The sequence below is a fragment of the Alosa pseudoharengus genome, unplaced genomic scaffold, assembly GCF_046254945.1.
Source record: "Alosa pseudoharengus isolate Yale_2024_CS ecotype anadromous, Long Island Sound unplaced genomic scaffold, YU_APseudo_1.1 YU_APseudo_1.1_scf_1, whole genome shotgun sequence".
Classification (NCBI taxonomy): Eukaryota; Metazoa; Chordata; class Actinopteri; order Clupeiformes; family Clupeidae; genus Alosa; species Alosa pseudoharengus.
In genome coordinates, this window is record NW_027468564.1 from 9,290,105 (window position 1) to 9,314,913 (window position 24,809).

General features: G+C 43.9%; 2 protein-coding genes across 7 annotated transcripts in view; one reads left to right on the plus strand and one right to left on the minus strand.

Moving 5' to 3' along the window:
* Positions 1-24,809, minus strand: part of LOC143136422 (NLR family CARD domain-containing protein 3-like) — a 196,126-nt gene that overhangs the window by 48,709 nt on the left and 122,608 nt on the right. The window lies entirely within an intron of this gene.
* On the plus strand, positions 2,089-14,167 carry LOC143137362 (interferon-induced protein 44-like). The gene is made up of 4 exons (XM_076297580.1): positions 2,089-2,212; positions 2,473-2,674; positions 2,785-2,934; positions 13,647-14,167. The coding sequence occupies exons 1-4, from the start codon at positions 2,160-2,162 to the stop codon at positions 13,863-13,865; spliced, it is 624 nt and encodes a 207-aa protein (XP_076153695.1). The 5' UTR covers positions 2,089-2,159; the 3' UTR covers positions 13,866-14,167.

The window sequence follows — 24,809 nt, forward strand, 5'->3', positions numbered from 1 at the left end:
GTTGTATTATGTTAATTAGGCCTAGTTGTTAATCAGCTGCTGTTGGAAATCTACAACAAATAATTTTCATTTTTTTATTTATAGCTGAAGAAAATACATAATAATCATATATCAATGTTTTCATTTATTTTAAGCAATTTGCCTTTCAGTCAGAAGAGTATGACTGTCGTCGCTCATAATTATTGGACATAATATACATAAACATACATAAGTGTTGTGTTGCTAAAATAACGACTACGACGTCTCAACTTTCAATGCATCAACTCAGCCGTTTATATCCGGAAACAAAACAAACAGCGCACACCTACGGCCTTTCAGTGTCAAATTGTTGTGCCCGTTCCAGGCGGGTGTTGTGTGTGTCAACATCTGGCCCGTGTACCACAATGTCGTCCAAATAGGTCATGGTACCGGGGCAGCCGGCAAAGATTGTGGACATGATCTTCTGAAAACTGAGCCCAAAAGGCATCCTCGTATAGCGGTACAGGCCAGAAATGGGTGATAAAAGCCGTCAGGTTCCGACTCTCTGGGTGCAGAGGGATTTGTAGGTAGCCCTGATGTAAGTCCAACATATAAAAGACCCGGGAGCCATAAAAGTGGGTTGTGAGTTCTGTCGTCGGGAGAGGGTACTTGTCAGGCACCACTGCCTTGTTGAGGTCGACGCAGACTCTCAGCACCTGACTTCTTCCTGGCGAGGACGAGGTTGGACACCCACAGAGAGGCATCAATGGGTTCTATGGTGCCATCAGCCTGGAGGTGTTGGAGCTCCTGTGTAACGCCGTCCTGCAGAGCCAGGGGAACACGCCGAAGGGGCTGGACCACGGGAGGCATGCTGTGGTCCAGGAGTGGTTTGTGTGTGAATGAGGTGAGGCACCCAAGGCCATTGGACAGCTCAGGCCGGCTTTGTTGCCAAGGGGAACCCACTTGTATAGTATTCGTGTTAGTAGTATACTGCCTTGCACAACAGACAGACTGAAGAAGTCATTTGTCCCCAGGGCCATTGAACTGTCCAGTATAGTACAGTATAAGTATATATACTCGTTTGATCCCGTGAGGGAAATTTGGTCTCTGTATTTATCCCAATCCATGAATTATCCGAACACACACAGCACACAGTGTACACACAGTGAAGTGAAGCACACACTAATCCCGGCGCAGTGAGCTGCCTGCATCAACAGTGGAGCTCACGGAGCAGTGAGGGGTTAGGTGCCTTGCTCAAGGGCACTTCAGCCGTGGCCTACTGGTCGGGGTTCGAACCGGCAACCCTCCGGTTACAGGTCCGAACCAGTAGGCCACGGCTGCTCCAATGTTCAATGCTTCACTTAAGGGAAGAGGAGAGATAGACTTCTCCGCATAGTCTGTCTACCTCTCCACCCTCTCCATGTTTGGGTACTGTCTGTCCACTAGCCACTTTTTACCACTGTCTTACTGCCTCACTGTTTGCATGCTATATTAGCACATATGCATAACCCCTCCCTCCATGCCACATTGCCTACTCTCTGATATGTCCATATTTATTTTATGCTGGTCTCTAGACTTTATTCTTGCACTGTTGCACTGTTGGACTTACTCATTTGCACCATCACCATGACACTCATTCACACAGAGCACCTTACCCTACTATGCACAGAGATCACAGGCTCACTCCCTGCCTCAGTCATTGCAAGTGCCTCTTGATTAATCACCCACTATGTGGATACTGATTTTAGAATTGATTTAGATTAAGTGTTATTTAGTATAATTTGTATTTTAGTATATTCTTTATCTTCTACTGTCCTTATTGCTTAGTTGTGTTTTTATATTGTATACTTTTAATAACTTTTTTCTGCTGTTAGTAAATGTGTCTGTGATGTCTGTATGCTACTGAGACCTTGAATTTCCCCTTGGGGATCAATAAAGTATCTATCTATCTATCTATCTATCTATCTATCTATCTACAGTATCTATCTATCTATCTATCAATCTATCTATCTATCTATCTATCCATCACACACACACACACACACACACACACACACACACACAGGTATACTTATGCACACACAATCCAATCAGTTGATATAGATGTGTTTTATTCCGTTGTAGGCCCAAACAAATTCACAAAATCACGGTAGACACAGCACAAACCATGTTATCTGATTGGTCTTCTGTGTTTTTCAGTGATGGAAACTGGCTGGTGTGAAATCAACTGTAGTCAAGATCATCTTCAGAAACTGTAATGTATCATCTTCACTGTCTATTGCTTCATAATCGTTAATGAGTTTGTTGTGAAATGGAACACATTTCTTCATATTCAGAGAGTTGAACCGGACTAACCTTGAGCATATTGCATATGTTTTATATACTGAACCGGACTAACCTTGAGCATATTGTATATGTTTTATATACTGAACCGGACTAACCTTGAGCATATTGTATATGTTTTATATATTGAACCGGACTAACCTTGAGCATATTGCATATGTTTTTATATAGTCATAACAATGAGAAGAAGAAGAATTTGAGGAAACTTCAAATTAGGAACCCTGCTGTTGAGCATCTCCGCATCCTTGTGATTGGCCCTGTTGGAGCCGGAAAGTCCAGCTTCATCCAGTCTATAAAGGGCATCTTCCTGGACAGGATGATCAATGCATCTGGCACAGTGGAGGCAACTGGTGGCTCAAGCTTTACTAAGAGAGTGAGACAGTTCATGTGTATTCAGTGCATTTAGTAGACATGTAGCAGTGTTGTACTGATGTAGTGGTCGAGTTAAATCCAGTAATCCTGTGTGTTTGTTGATGTTATTAGTATATGACTAGCGAATTTAAAGATGAACGTGGAAGGAATCTGCCGTTTGTCATCAGTGATGTCATGGGGCTGGAGAATAAAACGGATTCTGGAATACGGCCTAGTGACATCATCAAGGCTTTGGAAGGTCACATCAAAGAGGGCTACAAGGTACAACTAAGGGCTGACACAAACTTACAAATGAGACAAATATATATTGAAAAGGAGGTGTAGGTGGCTGGCTTGATACCAGTGGAGGTGTCGGTGAGAACAGTTCAGTCCAGTCACTTGTAATTCCACAATCCTTTTTATTGATGCTACATCCAGTATGGTTATGGTTGTGTGTGTATGACTGTCTGGATAGGAGCAGGTATGTGTGTGTGTGGTCTCTAAGAGGGAAAGGGATATGGGATACAATTAGCTCCATAATGCCACAATACAAGGCCACAATTCAATTAAACAACAAACATTTACACTAGAACATAGAATGCAGTAAATAATCAAATGAATTAAATTAACAACATTCATTGAAGAAAAACATGACTTACATAGTTCAAAAAACGCACACAAGGCAGGACACGACATTCGCAGCAGCAACGAACAAGGATTCCTCCATGTGGCTTGAACAAAGGAAGGGCTGTGGGCACAGGTGTTGCCTAATAAAGTCTGTGGCTGATTGGGCTAATTGGTTGGAGCTGCAGTGGACTGAATGGGGAAATGAGTGTCAAAGGAGAAGAGGGCGTGGCAATAGCTCTGCAAATGCAGCACAGAGCTGAAACTTCCAAACAGCCGCCCCCAAATTTGGATTGCAAATTTGCTAGTACAGTAGGTCATGGGGGTTCAGGTAGGGCAGGGAGAGGGATGAGGCGGGCAACGGGTCTTGTGTACTGTTTGTCCCCCACCTGGACATCTGCAACCCTACAACGGCCGTCCTTGCCGGGATGGAGGGAAGTCACTCTACCTACTGGCCAAAGGGATCGGGGGAGCTGAGGGTCAAGAATGAGAACAACAGTGTTAGGTAGAAGGTCAGGATTATCAGTGCGCCACTTCTGTCTAGACTGGAGAGAGGGAAGATAATTTTTAACGAAGTGGGCCCAAAAATGATCTGAGAGGATTTGACTATGACGCCATTGGCGACGGCTGCGCAGCTCAGAGTCAGGATACGTTACCAAGGGGAGGGAGGAGTCATGCCGCCCCATAAGCAATAGATTAGGAGTCACCGGATCAGGATCAGCAACATCAGAGGAGACATAACCTAGGGGCTTTGAATTGAGGATACCTTCAATTTCAATCATGACGGTGCGTAGCACCTCTTCCGCGACAGCTTGGGCCCCTAGGGTGGTCTGCAGGGCAATCTTGATTGAGCGTATTTCACGCTCCCACGTCCCGCCAAAGTGGGGCGCGTGTGGGGGGTTGAACTTGAAGGAGATCTTCTGCTTGGCCAGGATTGCCTGGAGGTCAGGGGTCAGGGATTGGTAGGCCTCCTGTAGCTCTCTGGTGCCACCGATGAAGTTGGTACCTCTATCTGAAAGCAACTCAAAAGGTTTGCCCCTGCGAGCTATAAAGCGCCTCAGTGCCATCAAAAAGGAATCTGTATTCATGTGACTGAGTAAATCTAGATGTACACACCTAGTGGTTAAGCATTTGAAAATAATTCCCCACCTTTTCTCTACTCGTCTGCCAATCTTTACAGTGTAGGGCCCGAAACAATCTGTACCGGTGGAATAGAAGGGAGGTTCACAGAGGCGTAGGCGAGCAAGGGGGAGATCAGCCATTTGGGGAATAAGGGGTTTGGCACGGGACTGCTGGCACTTAGCACACCTGTGCTGATGTTTCTTGACAGCCTCACGACCCCTCAGGATCCAGAACCGTCTCCTTAGCTCAGCAAAAAGTCTCTCCGGACCAGGATGGTGTAAATGGTCATCACAATCTTTAATTATAAGCTTTGTGATTGGATGGGCAGGGTCCAGCACAACTGGATGCATGGCATCAGGAGGCAGGTCATTGCTTTGCCGTAACCTTCCACCTACTCGGATGAGACCTGATACTGGATCTAGTTCAGGAGCAAGGGAGAGAAGACGGCTGGAATTTGAAAGGGGTTTGTGGGTCTGAAGGCATGCCAGATCATTCCCAAAGGAATCCAACTGGGCCTGTCTTAGGATGGAGATCTCTGCATCGAGGAAGGTTTCTGCTGATGGTGTTGCAGGAGTCTCTGCCGCCCCATGACAGGAGGCAGCGGTAGAGTCAAGGAGATCCTGAAAGGTAGTGAACTGGGTAGGATCTGGAATGGAGTGGTTTGGGCCAAGAAATACAGCACCACAGAAACTGGGCTTACGTAGCTCTGATGGATCTTCGGACTGATCGATGATGGGACTAATTGGCCACAGGTCAGGGGGTTGCAGGAGGAAGGCAGGTCCTTGGTTCCACCTGCAGGGCTTAGCTAAATCAGACAGCTGTTTCCCTCTAGTTAGATCGTCTGCTGGGTTGTTCTGGGAATCCACATAGCGCCATTCCTGGCCTTTGGCGAGCTCCTGGATTTCAGCCACCCTGGTTCCAACAAAGACCTTATAGCGGCATGATTCTGAGAGAAGCCAATAGAGGACGGTGGTAGAGTCACTCCATAAAGTAACCTGTCTGATGTTGAGGGTGAGCTCTGTTTGGAGGAGGTTGAGTAGCTGAGCTCCAATGAGGGCTGCACACAATTCAAGTCGAGGAATGGATAGCTGGTTTTTGGGTGCAACGCGGGACCTCGCCATTAGGAAGGACACATTCACCTGTGGACTATCTTCTGTGCGCATGTAGGCGACTGCACCATAAGACTGCTCTGATGCATCACAGAAAATGTGCAGGTCTTGAGTGGCTGAGGAGGGCTCTACTGTCTGAGGGGTGAGACAACGGGGCAGTACTATGGTGGAAAGATTAGAGAGTTCTCCTTCCCAGGAAAGCCAGGCTTCTAGGATGTTGTGGGGAAGGTTGGGGTCATCCCATTCTCTTGCCTTTGCCCACAGGTGCTGTACAATGATCTTGGCTCTTGTTGTATAGGGGAGGATATAGCCAAGGGGATCGTACTGGCTCGCAAGAACTCTGTAGACGTGACGCATGGTTGGGGTAGTAGCTTCAATGGCTCTATGTCTATATTTCAGGGTGTCTGTATGGCAATTCCAGTGAAGGCCTAGAGTAGACTCCATGGGATCAAGGGAAGGATGGTGTGATAGCCAGAGCTCTGCCTGGTCTGACCTGGCATCTGGAGGGAGGTCACAGATGACCTTGGGGTCATTACTGGCCCATTGCCTAATCTCAAAGCCACCAGAGGAGAGGGTTGTGCGCAGGCTGTGAAGGAGGTCCTTAGCTTCCTCTGGTGTGGGAAGACTTTGAAGGCAGTTATCCACATAGAAACATTGGTGTATGGAATGGGTAATGTGCTCATCTGCCTGTGCATCCTTGGCGATCCTCTGGAGGGTGTAAATGGCACAGCATGGACTGGAGGTTGTGCCAAATGGGATGACTTGCCATTCATGCACAGTTGGAGGGGATCTACTGTCCAGGTCACGCCAGAGGAAGCGAAGGAGGGGTTTATCTCTGGACAGCAGGCGCACCTGGTGGAACATGGACTTAACGTCTCCGCTGATGGCAATCTTGTGCTGCCTGAAACGGAGGAGAACACCAAGGAGGGAAGGCCCAAGGGTTGGACCAGGGAGCAGCTGTGAATTCAGGCATTGATTCTGATAGGAGAAGGAACAGTCAAATACAATGCGGTCTTTTCCATTATGATGCACAATATGGTGAGGTATGTACCAAGACTCGGGAGCATCAGCTACTTCAGATGAGGATAACTTCTTGACATACCCAGCATCAACTAACTTCTGGATCTCTCTGGTATAGGTCTCCGCCTGTGGGGGGTTCTGGAGGAGTCGTCTCTCACAGCTGCGAAGACGGGACATAACAGCTTCCTTGGGGGCTTTCAGAGAGGGCCAGGGATCTGCTCGTAGGAGAGGTGTGGCATACCGTAGGATGCCATCGACCTGAATTCGGATGGTTTGAGCCTCCAGCTGTTGAATTGCCTCTTGGTCCTGTTTAGAGCGGACAACCATTTTCGTGTTCCTCAGAGGTAATGTGTCCAGCTGCCACAGTTTTTGCACATTGTGGAGGATGTCATCAGGTGGGCATTTAAAAGAGGTATAATGACACTTGGTGGAGGGAGAGCTAACAATATCTCTAGCAGGACCCTGGAGCGTCCAGCCGAGACGGGTTTTGATTGCTGCAGGGGCTCCAGGAGGGCCTAACCTTACAGGCTGGGTTGGAGTGATGAGGTGAGTATGATCAGCTCCTATGAGTAGCAGAGGGCTTACATTATCATGTTGTTTCAGGGGAATCTGCCGGAGATGAGCATAGCGCCGCTGGAGGGATTTCACAGGGTGAGAATGTTCGGACAAGGAAAGCTGGTCAGCAGTGAATGCATGCCTGATGGCATAGGATTTCTCTGGATGGGCCTTTGGAATGAGGGTGAAGGACACGTCGGCACCGTTAAGAGTCTGGATATCCTGTCTCACAGTCCTCAGCGTCAGGCTCTCAGGCTCTCCTTCCAACTGAAGTTTCTGGGCAGCAGGATACAGCAGGATCGTACGTTCGGACCCATCATCCAATATGGCATACGTGTCTAAGGACTTGTTTCCATTGCGCAGGGTCACATCAACCACCTTCAGCAGCACTTTATTGCAATCGCTAGGATGGTCTAGGTAGAAATTCTGCACTTGCCTCTGGTTGATGTTGCATAGGACCTGCAGATGTTTCCCATTGCACTGGTTGCAGCGTCCCTTCAGATCACACTGGGTTGCAAAGTGGTCTCGTGCACATCGCCAGCAGCGTTTCTGCTCTTTGATCCAGCTAGTTCTCTGATCTTTTGTGAGGTGGAGGAAGTCCTCACATTTACTGACATGATGTTCAGGGGAATTACAGTAAGCACACACTCGACAGCGTTCGGATGAGGCGTTGGGGGGAAGCGGACTGGCTTTAGTAGGAGCAATCTGGACTTTAGGGGAGTTCACTTGAGAGGAAGTCTTACTACCATGGAGTATGGCTGTAGCTCTGAAGGGGTGAGAGGGTGGTTGCTTTGGCCGGACAGGCTGAAGGGTTCTCTCCCTTCTGGGCTGGCAGCGGGCTTCATGTCGCAGCCAGGAGGAGAAATCTAGGAGGTTATAGGAAAGGGGACCTGGTCTGCTCAAACTCATGCTTCTCTTAAACTGGCAGAATTGCTCACTAGGTAGTTTCTCTAATAGCCTCTCAACATGTGAGCCACAAGTAAGCTCCGAGAGGCCTTCATGGCCCATGGACTGGAGGAGACCCACTAAGGCCTGTACTCTAAGGGAAAACTGATCTAGACCTCTACCATCACCTATCCGGATAGCAGGCATCTCCATTATAGCCCGGAGCTCTCTCAGAGCAAGCTGTCTGGGTTGACCATAACGCTCATCTAGGGCCCGAATAGCTTGAGTGTAGGGATCTTGGGCATGGACATAAGCTAATGCAAGTCGCCTCGCCTGATCTACCTTTAAGTGATCCAGTAAGATGTGGTATTTATACTGCTCAGACTCTCCTGGGTCTAACAGGTTAGATAGGGCCATCTTTAACATCATATACTGGCTTTCATCCTCACTAGTAAGATAAGGAAATGAGGGACCTTCTACCTTTCTATATGACTGCAATCGGCCTGAAGGAGGAGCTAAATGGCCTGGAGGGGCCACAGAAGTAAGGTGGTGAGGCTGCACATCGCGGGACTGGTACACTGACTGAGCAGAGCGGGCCATTGCTGCAGGGACAGTTTGAGGTGGCAACGTGTAGGCTGGGAGCAAGGGGTTACGTGAGACTGAGACTTGAGAGGTGGCAGGAAACTGACTATGGTCAAGAGGATTCGTAGGCTGCCAGGACTGAGCTAGGGGCTGAATGGAAGAGGCACGGCTTACAGGAGGGGGAAAAGAAAGCTGCTGCTGAGGTGGGGGAGGAAAGGGCCTATGGTCACTTGTGGTAGCCTGAGGTGGCATTGCAGCAGGCTGGGCTGGTGATGCTACTAACTGAGGGCCAAGGTTATCAGGGCAAGGGAATGGCAGTGAACGAGATCGTGAGGACTGGCCACTAAGCATACAGTGCTGGATTAGTCTACCTTGATTTCTTACTTCTACGAGTAACTGCTGTAAGAGCTCAGTTTGAGGGTCAGGAATCAAGGCTGAGGCTCTTCCAGAAGAGACAGATGAGGGAGGGTTTGGAGAGTCTGCCTGAGTCCCTCTCTCTGTCGCTGGCTCCGGCTCTTGCGGTGGTTCCAGCTCTTCCTCTTCATCATACTCGTTGGGTAGTTGAGGTGGCTCTTCCTCCTCCTCATCCTCATGCTGTGGTTGATACTGAGGTCCAACACCAAAGATGTCTGCGGAGTAAAGAGGTTGTGGCTCTGGTGCTTCAGCAGGATGTTGTGGTCGCTGACTATATTGCAGGATAAAGTCATCGTACCGGGCAGGAAGCTGGGCTTGGCGGCGTGGACGATCAGGCTGAAGTAGCGAGGGCAAGGAGTGACTGGACATCTCCACTGGTCATCAGTAGGCTCCGGCCTCGAAGGACCATGAAAAGGAGGTGTGAGAGGGAGGTGTAGGTGGCTGGCTTGATACCAGTGGAGGTGTCGGTGAGAACAGTTCAGTCCAGTCACTTGTAATTCCACAATCCTTTTTATTGATGCTACATCCAGTATGGTTATGGTTGTGTGTGTATGACTGTCTGGATAGGAGCAGGTATGTGTGTGTGTGGTCTCTAAGAGGGAAAGGGATATGGGATACAATTAGCTCCATAATGCCACAATACAAGGCCACAATTCAATTAAACAACAAACATTTACACTAGAACATAGAATGCAGTAAATAATCAAATGAATTAAATTAACAACATTCATTGAAGAAAAACATGACTTACATAGTTCAAAAAACGCACACAAGGCAGGACACGACATTCGCAGCAGCAACGAACAAGGATTCCTCCATGTGGCTTGAACAAAGGAAGGGCTGTGGGCACAGGTGTTGCCTAATAAAGTCTGTGGCTGATTGGGCTAATTGGTTGGAGCTGCAGTGGACTGAATGGGGAAATGAGTGTCAAAGGAGAAGAGGGCGTGGCAATAGCTCTGCAAATGCAGCACAGAGCTGAAACTTCCAAACATATATGGTATACTAAGGGGCTTATGTTACTAAAGGGGTTATGTTGACAATGTCCTCATGAAGATGAAGATGATGCAAAATATTCGTCAAAAAGCTTCTGATTTGGGTGAGAAGATAATAAGACAATTTACTAAATAGATTAAATAAGTGGCAATTTTGTTTTGAACAATTATGAAATGCTATCCAGGGGTGTGTTTTTAGGTAGTTGGCTAATGTCTGTCACAATCTTTGTAGTGAGAACTGTGGTTCTCAGATTTGGTGTTTCTGGAAAGGGTCAATCGCAAACAAGGGTGACAAGTTTGGTGTTTGGAACTACTGCCCTTGAGCAGTCGCACTTGTGTAGATTGTCCTTGGTAGTTTTCAGTTGGTGATGTCATCAGTGTCAAAGGAAAGGACTCAGTGATTGGGCTATAATTGTGCCTTGTAGGCCTACTCTTACTCAAACGTGGTAAGGATGGGTAGGATGCAAACCATGGGCACGCCTGCAGAGTCCTCCCACGTCATCATTGAATCACCAGACAGACAAAACTCTGTAGCTAAAATTTCACCTGAAATTCACCTAGGCAGGCTATACATTTTTTTTTTAAAAATGTAGATATTAAATGACGAGCTAAGGGTACTCTCAGCTGACAGGCCAGCTGATCAACCAGCTGAGCTGCCAGCTGACAGCTTGGCTTGACTCCGTGGCCTGCCAGAACTAACGCTGTGCTCAATTTTTAGGCCATGGCCAGGCAATCTTAGGTTACATGTCAAATGGTATGACCTATTAAAAATTTTTATAAATCATAATAATCATAAAATATTCAATTTAATGTAAAAACTGTGTTTGAATATTCACATAAAGGTGAAGTGTGTACATAGTTGTCCATAATAATGCCTGCAAATTTTGCTTTTAAATAGAAATGTCAAATGGTGTAACCGGTTACACCATTTGACTCTTTTATGTTTGAGACCAGTTTGATCAGATTCAGGGCCAAGAGTATGTCATTTTAGGTGCCAATTATGTCATTTTTATAATTTAAATAGTGACTAACTGTTTAGCATGAACAATAGCTTTAAAAAGGTTTAATTAGATTGCAATTTAAGCGATTTTTGAAATGTCAAAGCTTTTTGTTTTAAATTAAAACTTCCATAAAAAATTTTTTAGGGCTGTCAATCGATTAAAAAAATTAATCGAATTAATTACATACTCTGTAATTAATTAATCTAAATTAATCGCATATATAATTTTTGCTGTGAAAGTATTTTAAATATTTAAATTCAAATGAATCATTAAATAATCAGCATTAGTGACATTAAAGTTCAAAAACTCTTCTATTATTATTTTCACCATTCAAATAATGGCCATATTAATCTATGATATGGCCTAATATGCTGAGAAAATCAATTCAAAAGTGCTTCGGGAAGAAGTTTTTTTTCACAAACAAGGTGTTTCAGGCCACAGATATAACCTAGGGGACACAATGAAAATAAATTAACACTCCCCTGAATGTCAACACTATTTCTTTGCATTGATGTCTGACTTTAGAGTTGACAAACTCCGGTGACATTGCAGAGCGCTTTATTTTAATCAGCACATTATTTTTTATCAACATCAGGCTGTTTTTTTAAAAAGTAAATGTTCCAATCAATGATCTAGGCAGCACATTTTCTTCTCTCTCCTTCATTTTACAGTCTAATGGTTACTGACTAGAATGGCTCGGGGTCAAAGGTCATACAGAATCGATTAATCTGCATTATTTTTTTTAATCAGTTATTTTTTCTTAAATTAATTAATCTAAATTAATCAGTTATTTTGACAGCCCTAATTTTTTTATATTTTATTATGATGTATGTAAACAGTATGTTCAAATTATAAATAAATAATATAAATACATTTATTATATATAAAATGTACCTCTTGTTCCCCAATGGATGCCACTTACAAGCAAGAAAAACTTGTCTTGCCACAGAGTGCATGTGAACGCAGATCCTGCTGTTGGTTGGTTGTTAAGAAATGATCATACCCACTCTTTCACTCACTCTTATTCTCTCTCACACAGTAAACAGCGCATCAGTATTTTGATAGTCAGCAGTGTATTTGAAGGAATCTGCTTGTACGCAAGACCGTATGGAACAGAGTATAGGCTACGAACATCTGCACTTGTCTATTAATTGAACAAATAGGCAAAGTGAAACTAACTTCTCTGTGGTGTCATAGTCAATGACAAAACAGTTATACACAGTTAATTTCTTTCAATATTGAATGACAATGGGTTACCAGCAAAAACATAGCCCTATAATGTTCGAATGACTGAATAAATAAGCTAAGGACATTTATTCTGCAGAGGAATTGCTGCTTACATCTCATGGCGTCTTCAGCTGTGTTTCATATGCGCCTTTCGCTATAGACCAGGCTTTTCTTGGTCAGTGGCGTAATGCTTTTTAGACAGTATAAGATAGTGATTTTTAGATCATGTGCCAGACCACACCTTATATTGGTAATTGCCACACCCCTGGGCGCATTACTTAATAAAAGTGAAGTGTAAGATAGGAAAAAACTTTGCGTCAGAATAATAATACGCTTTGCGCCAGGTTTTGCATCGCAAAAATAGGGCCCTTTATCTCACTCTCTTTGAAAATAATGGGTATAGACTGAAATTGTATGAGAATTGAATTGAAATCAAATAGAACACACGTTTCTTCATTGGTGTTATGAAATGATATTTGATACGGAATATGATGAATGACATGAATACATATCAAAATATCCAATTCAGTTTACCTTGATGCCTATTTTCTGTGTTAATTTCTTGTCCTATTGCTATAAATGTTTCATGGTCAATTGGTGTAACCGATTTATGTCAATTGGTGTAACCAGTATTTTGTCTAAAATACTAATAATGTACAAAAAAATGAATATGGATAATGATTTAATACTCTACTTTACTGTAATAATGGTTGTTTAAACAATTTTTACTCAAATGGTCAAAGAATAGACAGAAAACAAGATGTTTACAGCATATGGCCTTGCTCAGTACAATGAAAAACCCATATAATTTAAATTTAGAAATAAATATAATAAAACATATTCTCATAGGATATTACAAAATAAAGTAATAATTTCATTAGAGCAATTGCATGAACTCTAGGAGGTGTGAAATATTAAGATATTTGTCATTTTTGTGGTTACACCATTTGACAATTTAACAGGCTGTTAGTTCTATCTTTTGTTAAAAAATAGAAATACAAAGTATACACTTTAGCAAACCTCAGGCATGTTTTGTTTTAAAGGTTTAAACATATTTTTAATTTTCTCATCTTACCAACCCTTATCTGTCACTGACCCAGAAACAATGTATTCACATTTCACATTAATTTAAAAAAAATTCAAATGTTCTATTTGTACCTGCAGTTTTCTGTCATCGTTGCCCTGACGACCTTACTTTTTGATCTCACAGAATAACAGATTGTCAGAACTCTTCCCTAGATTTGTAGAATGTCCATGTTTAACACGTATAACACAGTGAATGGAAACACACGCAGATATTCATAAACACACATGACTGGCTTGTTGACACTCTGTATATGACAATGATAATGACCACCACTGCTAATTCAATTCAGAGCAATCTGTATTTGTAAATAAAATTAGGCTTTTTCATGACTGTGTGTGTGTGTGTGTGTGTGTGTGTGTGTGTTTGTGTGTACTAGGTGCAAGCATGTCACCATGCATTGGGAGTCCCCATAAACTGCATCTTCCCAGTGAAGAACTACCATGAGGAAAGGCAGCTCAACCCTGATATGGATGCAGTGCTTCTGTTCACACTGACAAAGATCCTGAACTCGGCCAATGACTTTGTGGAGAACATCAAAGAGCCTGAAGATGAAGATCATGGGGATCGCATTGACAGCTTAGATTTTATTTCATGAACTCATGAACAACGTGCTGTATATTGAGAAAACCTGTTTCTTCTCTTTCAAAAAAATTGTTAATTTTATTTCACAAGCTGGGAAGTGCATGTAAACATTGAGCCTAATTCTTTGCTGTACTGTTTCTGTAATTAAGGTCCTTATTTTAATCCATATGCTATTGTAGCAATTGCATAATGAAAACTGACTTCCTATTTTTCCATCTTTTATTTTATTCATTATCAAGTTATACTGGTGATATCCATGCTGTAACCTGTACGGATCTTATCAATATCGTGAACTACTGAAATAAACATCTAACTCAACAACCTCATCTATGACCTGCTTCTTTTCATATTTGTTTCCTGCTCATCAAAATGTCCCAAGCAGGAGGTTACGATCATTGGCGGAGCGAGGGGGTGGCTTTGAGGGCTCAAGTCCCGAATCTTTTTTCAAAAGCCCCGAATCTTTTTTTTGTATGTGTTTTCAATTTCCAACGATTCTAATTTCTAATTTAACTTCCCCCCCTTATAAATGTTACAAAATGTACTATTACTGAGCAAATATCCCTTACTTTCAAAGCCCAATATTTACAGATAATCTGATTTCCCACACGATGAATTTAGGCAATGCCAGAGCCGAGATGTAGCGGTTTACGTCATAAACCTGGCAGGAAAGTTCAGAGCGGCGCAAGAAATTCCTGCACACATTTTACAGTGCTGTCTGGTAACATTAATCTATTGCGGCATGAATGCGGGACCGGACGAACCAACTTCTGCTTTGAATCGAACGTAACCCCATGCAGACACACACACACACACCAAAGCCACTTTGCACTTTCTCTAGATCTCGCAGCAGGACTTGTCACCCCTGAAGTCAAATTATGCATGCTTCGATCTAAATCAACTGCTTCTCAGGAAAAAGGAGGCTTCTCTGCTTCTCAGGAAATTTTGCAAACACAGAAGGATTACATAGAATGGCCATGAGACGGGAGGGAACATTGATGTGTTCTCCATTTGAGGAACAATTGCGGACGTGCGCAGGCAGCTCAGACACAGGGCGCAAATGTGGCAAGTGGTAGGTTAGCTCTCTATTGTGAGATGTCGACTACGCCATCTGATGCCCTGCCCCTCAAAATATTCAATCACTTGGACTATAATTTGTTAGCCTGGGTGCCATTCTGAACTTAGTCCCGCCCACAACATCTGAGGTCGGGAAGTTCGGTCTGGCATTGCTCCATCGTGGAGCAAGTATGCTCACCCTAGATCGGGCGGACCAATCAAATCGGGCTTTACGATGATGGACAGGTGAGCAACAGCGCCTGGTCTATCACGTCATCTGAGCACGCTTAGATTAGGCTTATGTTTGAAACAAAAACGCTGTTGCTAGAAGGATACATGGCTTTTAAGACCCCATATGGAAAATGCATATGGGGTCTTAAGGGATTTGCTACAGCCTTTCCCTGCTGTTTAACATGTTTGTAGCATATCGTGTTCAACAGAATTATTTTTAAAAATGGAGGGGATATAGGCTATCAGTTTATTCCTAATAGCCTACCCTACCCGATATATCTTAGATTTCGCTAATGAGTGTTAGGCGTTATTGACGGCACTTACTTTTTCAAATACCAGAAAACAATGTTAAGGCATTTGTGGAGAAGAAGGATGGTTTGTGTGTTTTCTTCCTATACCTCACGGTAAGCTATTTCGTTGCTCTGATTGGTTAGGTCTATCCAATTGAGTGCAGAGGCATTCCCCCCCTGTATCAGTTGAAACACGCCCCATAATTACGTCCTAATGGAGCAGTATCAGACTCATATTCTGACTAGAATTGAGTATGACTATGTCAGGCTAATAATTTGTTACCTAAAGCCCAACCAGGCAACACAGGTTTGAGGTCACAGGAAAACCAGAGGCGTGGTTCCAAAAATAAACTGTCTTTATTTACATTCATTAAAAACGTACAGGGAGTTGGTTCTCTCCAGACAGTCAGAACCTCTGCCACTAAGGCACTGACACAAATGGCTTACAAGGCCTAGACACACACGTATACACACACAGTCACACACACATACACGCACACACAGACCAGAATGTGCTCATTAGATTCATGGCTGTGGAGGGATGGGAAGAGCCAGGAACAGGGCTGGAGCTTACCCAGGAGCTTACCCAGGACTGGAGCTTACCCAGGGCTGGAGCTTACCCAGGAGATTACCCAGGAGCTTACCCAGGGCTGGAGCTTACCCAGGAGCTTACCCAGGACTGGAGCTTACCCAGGAGCTTACCCAGGACTGGAGCTCACCCAGGGCTGGAGAGTATATCAGAGTAGAGGGTCTACAGACACACTACCCAGGGCTGGAGAGTAGGGGTGTAAAGATTAACCGATACGTATCGGTATCCGTTTTTAACGTGTAAGATACGGCTACATCGATATGTGAAGCCCTGTATCGGAATAAAACTGAAATGAACCGGTCGTTATATCGATTTACTTGTTACAAATCGGTTCATAACCTTTTCTGCTCGCTCAGACTCTGATTTACGTTGCAAGCAGCGCGTTCATCCCACTTCCTGGTTTGAAACTACACGTGGCACGGATTTGTGGGTAATGAAGTTCGTTTTGGGCTACACTCATTGCCCAAAGTAGTCAAAGGACTTCATTACCCATACATCTACTGCAACTTAAGCACGTGACAACTCGCACTCTGTCGGTGTTTGACAGTTTTCATAGACATATACACTAGATGTCGTCTTGACTACTGCTGTTCATTGGAACGAATGCGTCAATCGAGACGCCATCTTGCTTCAGTGATCCACTCCTCTATAATGCATTAGCGTCAATCTGGGCAAAGATCTAGCGAAAATAAAATCACCATAAATCGTCAAAATCTCAAGCAATTATCTAGTTTTTTGGGTTGTTCCAACTGACAGGCATGTATTTATGGTTGAGTCTAGAGAAAACTAAGCTTAAAGGACAATTCCGGCGCAAAATGAACCTGGGGGTTAATAACACATTTGTACGAGTTCGACCGTTCGCTGGGATTTATTTTCATGCTAGTCGAATGTGACCAGTTTTATTGCAAACCGCTAATTAGCGTTTAACGCTAGCCTTCGGGGCACACGTACACATAGGTGCCAACTCTCACGCATTGGCCGTGAGACACACGCATTTGATTAGTTTCACACGCTCACACGCCACACCCCCGATTTCTCACGCTGAAGTGTCAACCCGGTCGGTCAGATGCCTGAAAAATGAGTTTAGCCTATCTATAGATCTACCTGTTGAGCCACGGTTATGCTTTCAGAGACGGTGAGAGGGTTCAAGAGCACCCCCTGTCTGGAATTTTCAAAATGTTCTCTCATTTGCGATGCTACTTCAGAAGCCATCCCAGGCGCATCCCCCCCGCATTTCCCCGGCTTCAGGTATTGAGTATTATTGAGTATTTTTCACGCTGTGTCAACCTGGTAGGTCAAATACCTGGCAGATGAGGTTCAACTAAACTAAACCTATACATATGATATCACACATCATGTGAACGTGCGAAATCTAAGCTTTCCAATGATATTAGCGCCAAGTTGCTGTGATAAATGCTTCGCGAGAGAATTAACATTGAACCGACGTGCAATTTAGGCTAATCATATTTGCATTTACCCATTACTCTCGGTTTAATATTTCACTAACCCTTCACACAACACGTGGAAAACCCTATTTCACAATAAACAGCAAACCTACCGAATACGAGGATATAAAGCATGCCTCTGTGCAATAAGTGGTTCCTGAGTAATCCGGTTTTGAAATTGCAACACATTTCTACATAGCCTCATTGGGGCGAAATTATAATGTATTCTAATGTAAACTACTTGTCAGTAGGCCTACATGCATTTTTGTAAATTGCTCAGCCATAGATTATCCCACTATCATGGTTCTTATATTGTCAGGTTCCAGCCAATCCCATTACAGATAAATGAATATATTTATATTGGCATGCTTCCTAGTGACATTAATACAAAAATATGAAGAAAATCAAATAACGAGACACAAATATTGATATAAAGCCTGACATAAGCCATATGCAAACATTCACATCATGCAGATATGGGTACATCCTGAAAAAGGAATAGCATGTAGGCTATAGGCTATGGCCATTACAATGACCAATATATTATCTTAAATAAACTAGCTGAATAACACAGGTGACCACTTCTGCATAATTTCATGGAGTGCTGAAATGTACACACATTTTTGAACATTTCTGAACTGTGAAATGTAGCATATGTTTTTGTGGTTGTGAACTTATTACAATATCACTATAACTATTCCACCTGTGTGTGCATGGTTATAATTCTGAAGTGCAAAATAGCTTAGGGTACAGCACAAATATTTCTATAAAAATAAGCAAGTCTGACCTCTGAATTTATTTTGAAAGTGCACCTGATTGATGCATTTTAAAGTTAAAACATACAAACATTTCTTAAATTCTTACAAAACACCCACCCACTTTTTAAAATTGTTAGTTTGGACCCCCCCCCCCCCCCACACACACACACACTTTTGCCGTGCGAAATACCAGTGCTGTTTTCAGCATCTGTTTAGTGCTTCATTGTCATTTTCATTGGATTCTCCTATTTGCGCGTAAATCGCTCATAAACTTTTTTTTTTGTTTTTTGTTACACGCATTCTCCCATTCCGCTTCGGTCACACACACAGTGACAAGCGCCAAATCCCCCGCAGTGTTGAAGAGATCAGTCGTCCCCCTCACTTTTGATAAGGTAAAAAGCCTTATAGGTACGCCAAATAAATAATAACCTATAGGTTTACACTAGGCTATGTAAAACTCCCCATTAACAGCATCACGTCACTAACCACAGCTAAGACTACACAATCTCTATTCACTCTGTTGGATATCTGAAGCCAGTTTGTCTACTTAGATACAGTAAATCCTCAAATTATGGCCGGGGTCTTAAGACAAAGTACAGGCCTTTAGGGGCAGGATTGTATTCGAGACAGCCCTTTATTTCTTATGCGAGTTTTATTTTGAGACATGCGTTTCTTGGAGCGGCATACTGGTAGGCCTTCAAAAGCATGACATTTTCGGTTTAGTTTGATATTTAATTTACTTTTGGACTGTTTGATTATATTGTTAAATGTTGGGACTGATGGGCACTGAAATCTGGGGAGGTATTTGATGATCACTATTACGTTCCATGTAGTTGAAAGAGTGTCGGGATTTCAAACAAACCATCCGCTTTCATGCGTTCATTGAACGTCCGCGGTGCTGTAATGGAAACCTTATTGCGTAGCCAAGTAGCCTATTGAGTTATTTTTAAATTATGCATGATTTACTTTTTATTAATTTCGTAGGCTGGCTTTATTTTGTTATATAGAAGTATCTAAATAACCTGTTAAAATGTACCAGAATTTCTGGGGGAGGACCCCCATACCCCCCGCTGAAATATCCAACCCACTTTCACAATGCCTCCGACGCCCATGGTCATAGTAGTAGGCTAGATCCCTTTGATACCAATGTTATATAACTCTGGGACCCTGGTCCCAGGGATGGATTACTGCACCCAGGGGCCCAAGGTGTCAGGGGGGCCTGAAGCCCAAGCCTTTGCATGGAATCATTGCCTCAATATCAACACATCAGGATGTAGGCTATGAATCTGATTGAATTTAGTATTGCCCAAACCCCCCTTCCACATATGCGACAATTAGTGGGGAGCCCTTAATACATCTGGGCCCAGGGGCCCGAAAGCTCATAATCCGTCCATGCCTGGTCCCTACACCTGAGAACCACTGATGTACGTTTTTTTTACAGTACGGTATAATGCTGAATGAGCCAAACAAAAATTTACGCAGCAAAATTTTGGTTGGCCCCACCAAATCTCACTCCAAGGTTTTTTGAAAAGTTGGCAGCCCTGCGTACAGTAGAAAGAAATCGCTATTTCTATACCACTAACAAGGCTCAAAATAGCACCACACTTACACAGTAGCATAATGAGGGTCTCTACATGTAAACCGAAGCATTGAGAACTTTGTAAGTGTACAGGCAGTTTATTAAAAAGAAACACATTACCGTTCACGTCTGGTTGTTCACATATACAGGCTGGCGATGTGAACTAAAATCAAACGTAATTTGCTCAATATAGGCCTATCAGAATTAATAGCTCCGATGTAACATAACTTGTATAGTGTACTTACTTAGTGGATGTCCATCTGGTCTCTCTGGTATGGATCGCCGCCTCCAATTTCTTTTCGGGACATGGAAAAAAGTTTCAACTACAGCCCTGTTTATCAATAAGGGGAAATCTTCAGACTCTACAAAACACTGCGTCTCTTGGGGGTCGCGACGCAACAGGTCCCACTCCATGCAACACAGGCACTCCTCTTCGGTGGCTATAGCTTCACAATGTCCGCAGGTAGCCTACAGTTTCTAGAAGTGCGAGGCTGTGTGCAGCATTGACTACAGGTAGCTCTCTCTCTCTCATAGCCCTTTCACGGAGCTCCGCAGCTCTTCGTTGGTAGGCTATATTCCGACGTCCAATAAGGGTTCATCCTCGATGTCTTCAAATTCGTTCAAATAGCCTGCCATCTCTTATGTCTCCTGTTGCGTTCAGTGCTTCTCTTTCGCACAGTCCTTTCTTTCAGCAACAATGTTTCACATGAGATTCACTTCACATCCCAGAGTTTCGTTTTCCCAAGGCGCCTGCCTGTATGTGAACCAGACGTGAACGGTAATGTGTTTCTTTTTAATAAACTGCCTGTACACTTACAAAGTTCTCAATGCTTCGGTTTACATGTAGAGACCCTCATTATGCTACTGTGTAAGTGTGGTGCTATTTTGAGCCTTGTTAGTGGTATAGAAATAGCGATTTCTTTCTACTGTACGTGTGCCCCGAAGGCTAGCGTTAAACACTTATTAGCGGTTTGCAATAAAACTGGTCACATTCGACTAGCATGAAAATAAATCCCAGCGAACGGTCGAACTCGTACAAATGTGTTATTAACCCCTAGGTTCATTTTGCGCCGGAATTGTCCTTTAAGACAATAATAAAGATACATTTTACCCGTCTAGCCCCATAGACTCCCATTCATTCTGCACTAGCTAGCGGCGGCCCCTAGAGGAACAATGAGTAGACTGCAACCAGGTTCGATACAATGAAAGTAAACAGGCTCTTCTAGACAGGCTCTGGTTGAGGCCACATACCCCTCGTCTCGTTTACTCATGTAAGTTGTAATCTCACCAGAAGTTGCTGTAGATCTGTAGAACATTTACCTCTGCTACTACATAGGCTACGCCAGTCGTTACTTTTATAATCATGGGTCAGTGCCATGGGCAAACGAGATGTAGCTGAATTCATAAATGACAAAGCCATGAGAAAGGTGATTTTCTTACGTTTCAACAACAAAGAAGCCGATCTGCCATCATTGTGAGAAGTTCCCAAATTTGTCGCTAATCGCTAAAAAGGTTTTCTATCGCTGGGGATGGACAAATGTCGCTAAATAGGTAACGCTGACAATACAGGAGAACTAGTTTAGCGCTTCAGATCCCTGTACAAAGATGGCGGCGGTGTTGACGCATGCTGAGAAGCAGAAGGCGACATCTAGTGCAGTGTTTTTCAACCACTGTGCCGGGGCACACTAGTGTGCCGTGAGAGATCATCAGGTGTGCCGCAGAAAATTACCCAAATGTCACTCACTGGTCCAGAAAAGCAACTGTTGCATCAAAGAATTTATAACCACATGCTCTCATTGATTGTATGATTGCACTATTTGTGGTATGCAGGCATTGTACAACGGGGCCATATCCAATATTCACAGAATCATCACATATCCAGTTCATAACAACAATTAAATTAGATATAGTCACCAACAAATGAAACAGAGGGCGCTTGTTTTATTGAGCAGGTCTTGCAGAAGCCATAATAAGGCCATATCTGTGTATTATTTGAAATTTCAGGCTATGGTATGTTTATTTTTTCTTCACACAGGATGTTAGTGTGCCGTGGGACATTTTAAGTGTCAAAAGTGTGCCGTGGCACAAAAAAGGTTGAAAAACACTGATCTAGTGTATATATCTATGGACAGTTTTTAGTACTCTTTTGTTTGTCAAAATCTAGCGAGAAAATAAACACTTACTATAGCATTCCTAAACGGCAACGATAGTCTGTAGAGTAGCCTTACGTTTGATGAAGGGATTTCCTTAAAGTTAAAGAATAATTTGACCCTTGCTGCTAAAACGATGTAGGCTACAAATTATTATTATTTTGCTCATATTCACTCAGACTTGATTTTATTTTGGTATTGTCTTACCTCAACAATAGGCTACAGCTCCTTGAAAACAATCAGATATAACTCTAGAAAATCTATAGTCTATAAAAATGTATTTTTATGTTGTATTTGGCTGCTTTGTTTGGCTGAAATGACTATTCTTTTTTTCATTTCAATATAGTATATGATACAAACCTCAGTTTAGATAATCATATTCACACATTTGTATTTGCCTAATTGACATGACCATGATAATTGATAATATAAAATGAATGTGCACCTTAAGCAAATGATAAAAAATCTTTCAGAATGCTTTCCATTCTTCAACTGCATCGAACTGCATCGAATCGCATCGCATCGAATCGTACTGAATCGTTTTTTATGAACATGTATCTTTTCTTGTATCGAATCGTGCCCATGTATCTAGATGTGAATCGTATCGTCTTTTACATGAGAGATTCACACCCCTACTGGAGAGTATATCAGAGTAGAGGGTCTACAGACACACTACCCAGGGCTGGAGAGTATATCAGAGGAGAGGGTCTACAGACACACCACACGTGAACATGTCAATATCAAATACTCAGATGCACCACAGCAGGAAAAGTGAAGCGACGCCACCACCTTGAGATAGCCGCCACCCCAGTTGACCTGCAGCTCCTGTCCAGCAAGAGAGAGAGAGAGATCAAAGAAGGAGCCACTAATCCTAATACACACAATACACAGTATGTGCACTCACAACACAAGTGGAATAAACATCTTATCTTACACAGCAAGGCCTAATGCTCTTCTCGCACACTGGCATGACACACTAAAATATTTATTGTAATCAAACTATTCTAAAGCTAAAGTTACGGTCTTAGTAACCAAACTTTAAGGTGGGTTACACCCTCCCCCCTTAAATCACCCTGAGTCCCTTCATGGTGTCTACAGGTCTATCTTTCTGAAAGCTATATCCTCAGGAGTGAGTGATTGTCTAGCTCATTAAAAGAGACCATGGCCCTATTAAGACCATCTAATATGGTGTGGGCAAAAGAAATAAAGGGGTTCCCTAGCTGGGAATACTGAAAGCGGCTGGGAGCTCTCCGTGATCTCTCAGATCTCCTGGTGGGAGGATCTTCAGAAGGCACTTCATCATCTGGCACCTCATGGAGTTCAGGTGCATCCGAGGGCTCTTTCTCGAAGTTCCCAAAGAGGGGGTCATCTTGAGACTCATTTGCCATATCTCTCCAATGGTCATCCACAGGCTCAGGTAAGTCATTCTCACCGATCGCTGCTCTTTCAGCTTCCGCAGCAGCAACAGAGGCAGGGCTTCCAGCGGCAGAGACAGGGTTTCCAGCGAAAGAGATGGGGCTTCCAGCGGCAGCAGCAAAGACAGGGTCTCCAGCAACAACAGCACCACGGACAGGGCCCTCGGCAGTGGCAACACCATGGACAAGACCCTCAACGGCAGCAGCATGGACAGGACCTTCATCCATGGATTCCACAGGTAAGTATCCCTCATGCTTCTCAGGTCCGGCTGGGTGAACAGCTGGGGAGTCATGGCGGCACTTGGGAATCTTGTAGACTCTGGAGAATCTTGTCTCATAGGGAGTCGGGGGACTTTCCGAGCAGGATGAGTCATCACTCTCAGGGTCTGAAGCTTCACTTGCTGACCGTTGAACAGGGTTGTTCCTTGTTCAGGGTCGTCGTGTCGTTCCCTTCTCGGGTTGCTCTAGAGGTTCCTCATCAGTCAACACTCCACAAGGCAGCAGCAGATCTCTGTGCAGAGTGCGGGTTGGACCATCCGTCCCCTCAGGTTGGACAACATAAACAGGTACGTCATCAACTTGTTTGATCACCCTGTAGACACTGGATTCCCACCGGTCTGCCAGTTTATGCTTGTTCCGTAGTCGCATGTTTCGAACCAAGACACGGTCTCCCTCTTCGAGAGTGGACTCCCGGACAGACTTATCGAAACGCCTTTTGTTCCTGACAGCCACCTTCTCTGCATTTTTCATAGCCAGTTCATAACTCTCTTTTAGGTGAGCCTTGAGCTTTCTCACATACTGAGAGTGGGAGGTTGACTGAACTCCTCGAACGGGCAATCCGAATGTGATGTCGATGGGTAGACGGGGTTGTCTGCCAAACATCAGCTCATACGGGGAGAAACCGGTGACTTCATTCTTGGTGCAGTTGTAAGCGTGAGTGAGGGGTTTGACAAAGTCACGCCATCTGCTCTTCTCCTTGTCCTTCAGTGTTCCCAGCATACTGAGGAGTGTTCGATTGTACCTCTCCACGGGATTACCTCTTGGATGGTACGGACTGGTTCTCACTTTCCGAATTCCGGTAATGGCACAGAGCTCTTTGATTGTGTGCGACTCGAAATCTCTGCCCTGGTCACTGTGGAGTCTCTCGGGAAATCCGTAGTGGACGAAGAACTGCTCCCAAAGACATTTGGCTACCGTGCAGGCTTTCTGGTCTTTTGTTGGTATAGCCACTGCATACTTGGTGTAATGGTCGGTAATCACCAAGATGTCTTTTGTGTTCTTGCTGTCAGGCTCGAGGGACAAGAAGTCCATGCACACCAGCTCCATCGGTCGTGTGGTCTGAATGTTGACAAGAGGTGCAGCTTTCTCAGTCTGAGACTTCCGTCTGACACATCTGCCACAGGACTTGATCTTCCTCTCGACCTCAGCAGCCATCTTCGGCCAATAG

What these genes read in the sequence shown, in the direction of transcription:
- LOC143137362 (XM_076297580.1), top strand. Translation starts at nt 2,160, where the DNA reads ATGGAAACTGGCTGGTGTGAAATCAACTGTAGTCAAGATCATCTTCAG. An exon ending in CAAGATCATCTTCAGAAACT is followed by an intron (nt 2,213 to 2,472) that starts GTAATGTATCAT and finishes GTTTTTATATAG; the next exon opens with TCATAACAATGAGAAGAAGA. An exon ending in GCTCAAGCTTTACTAAGAGA is followed by an intron (nt 2,675 to 2,784) that starts GTGAGACAGTTC and finishes TGATGTTATTAG; the next exon opens with TATATGACTAGCGAATTTAA.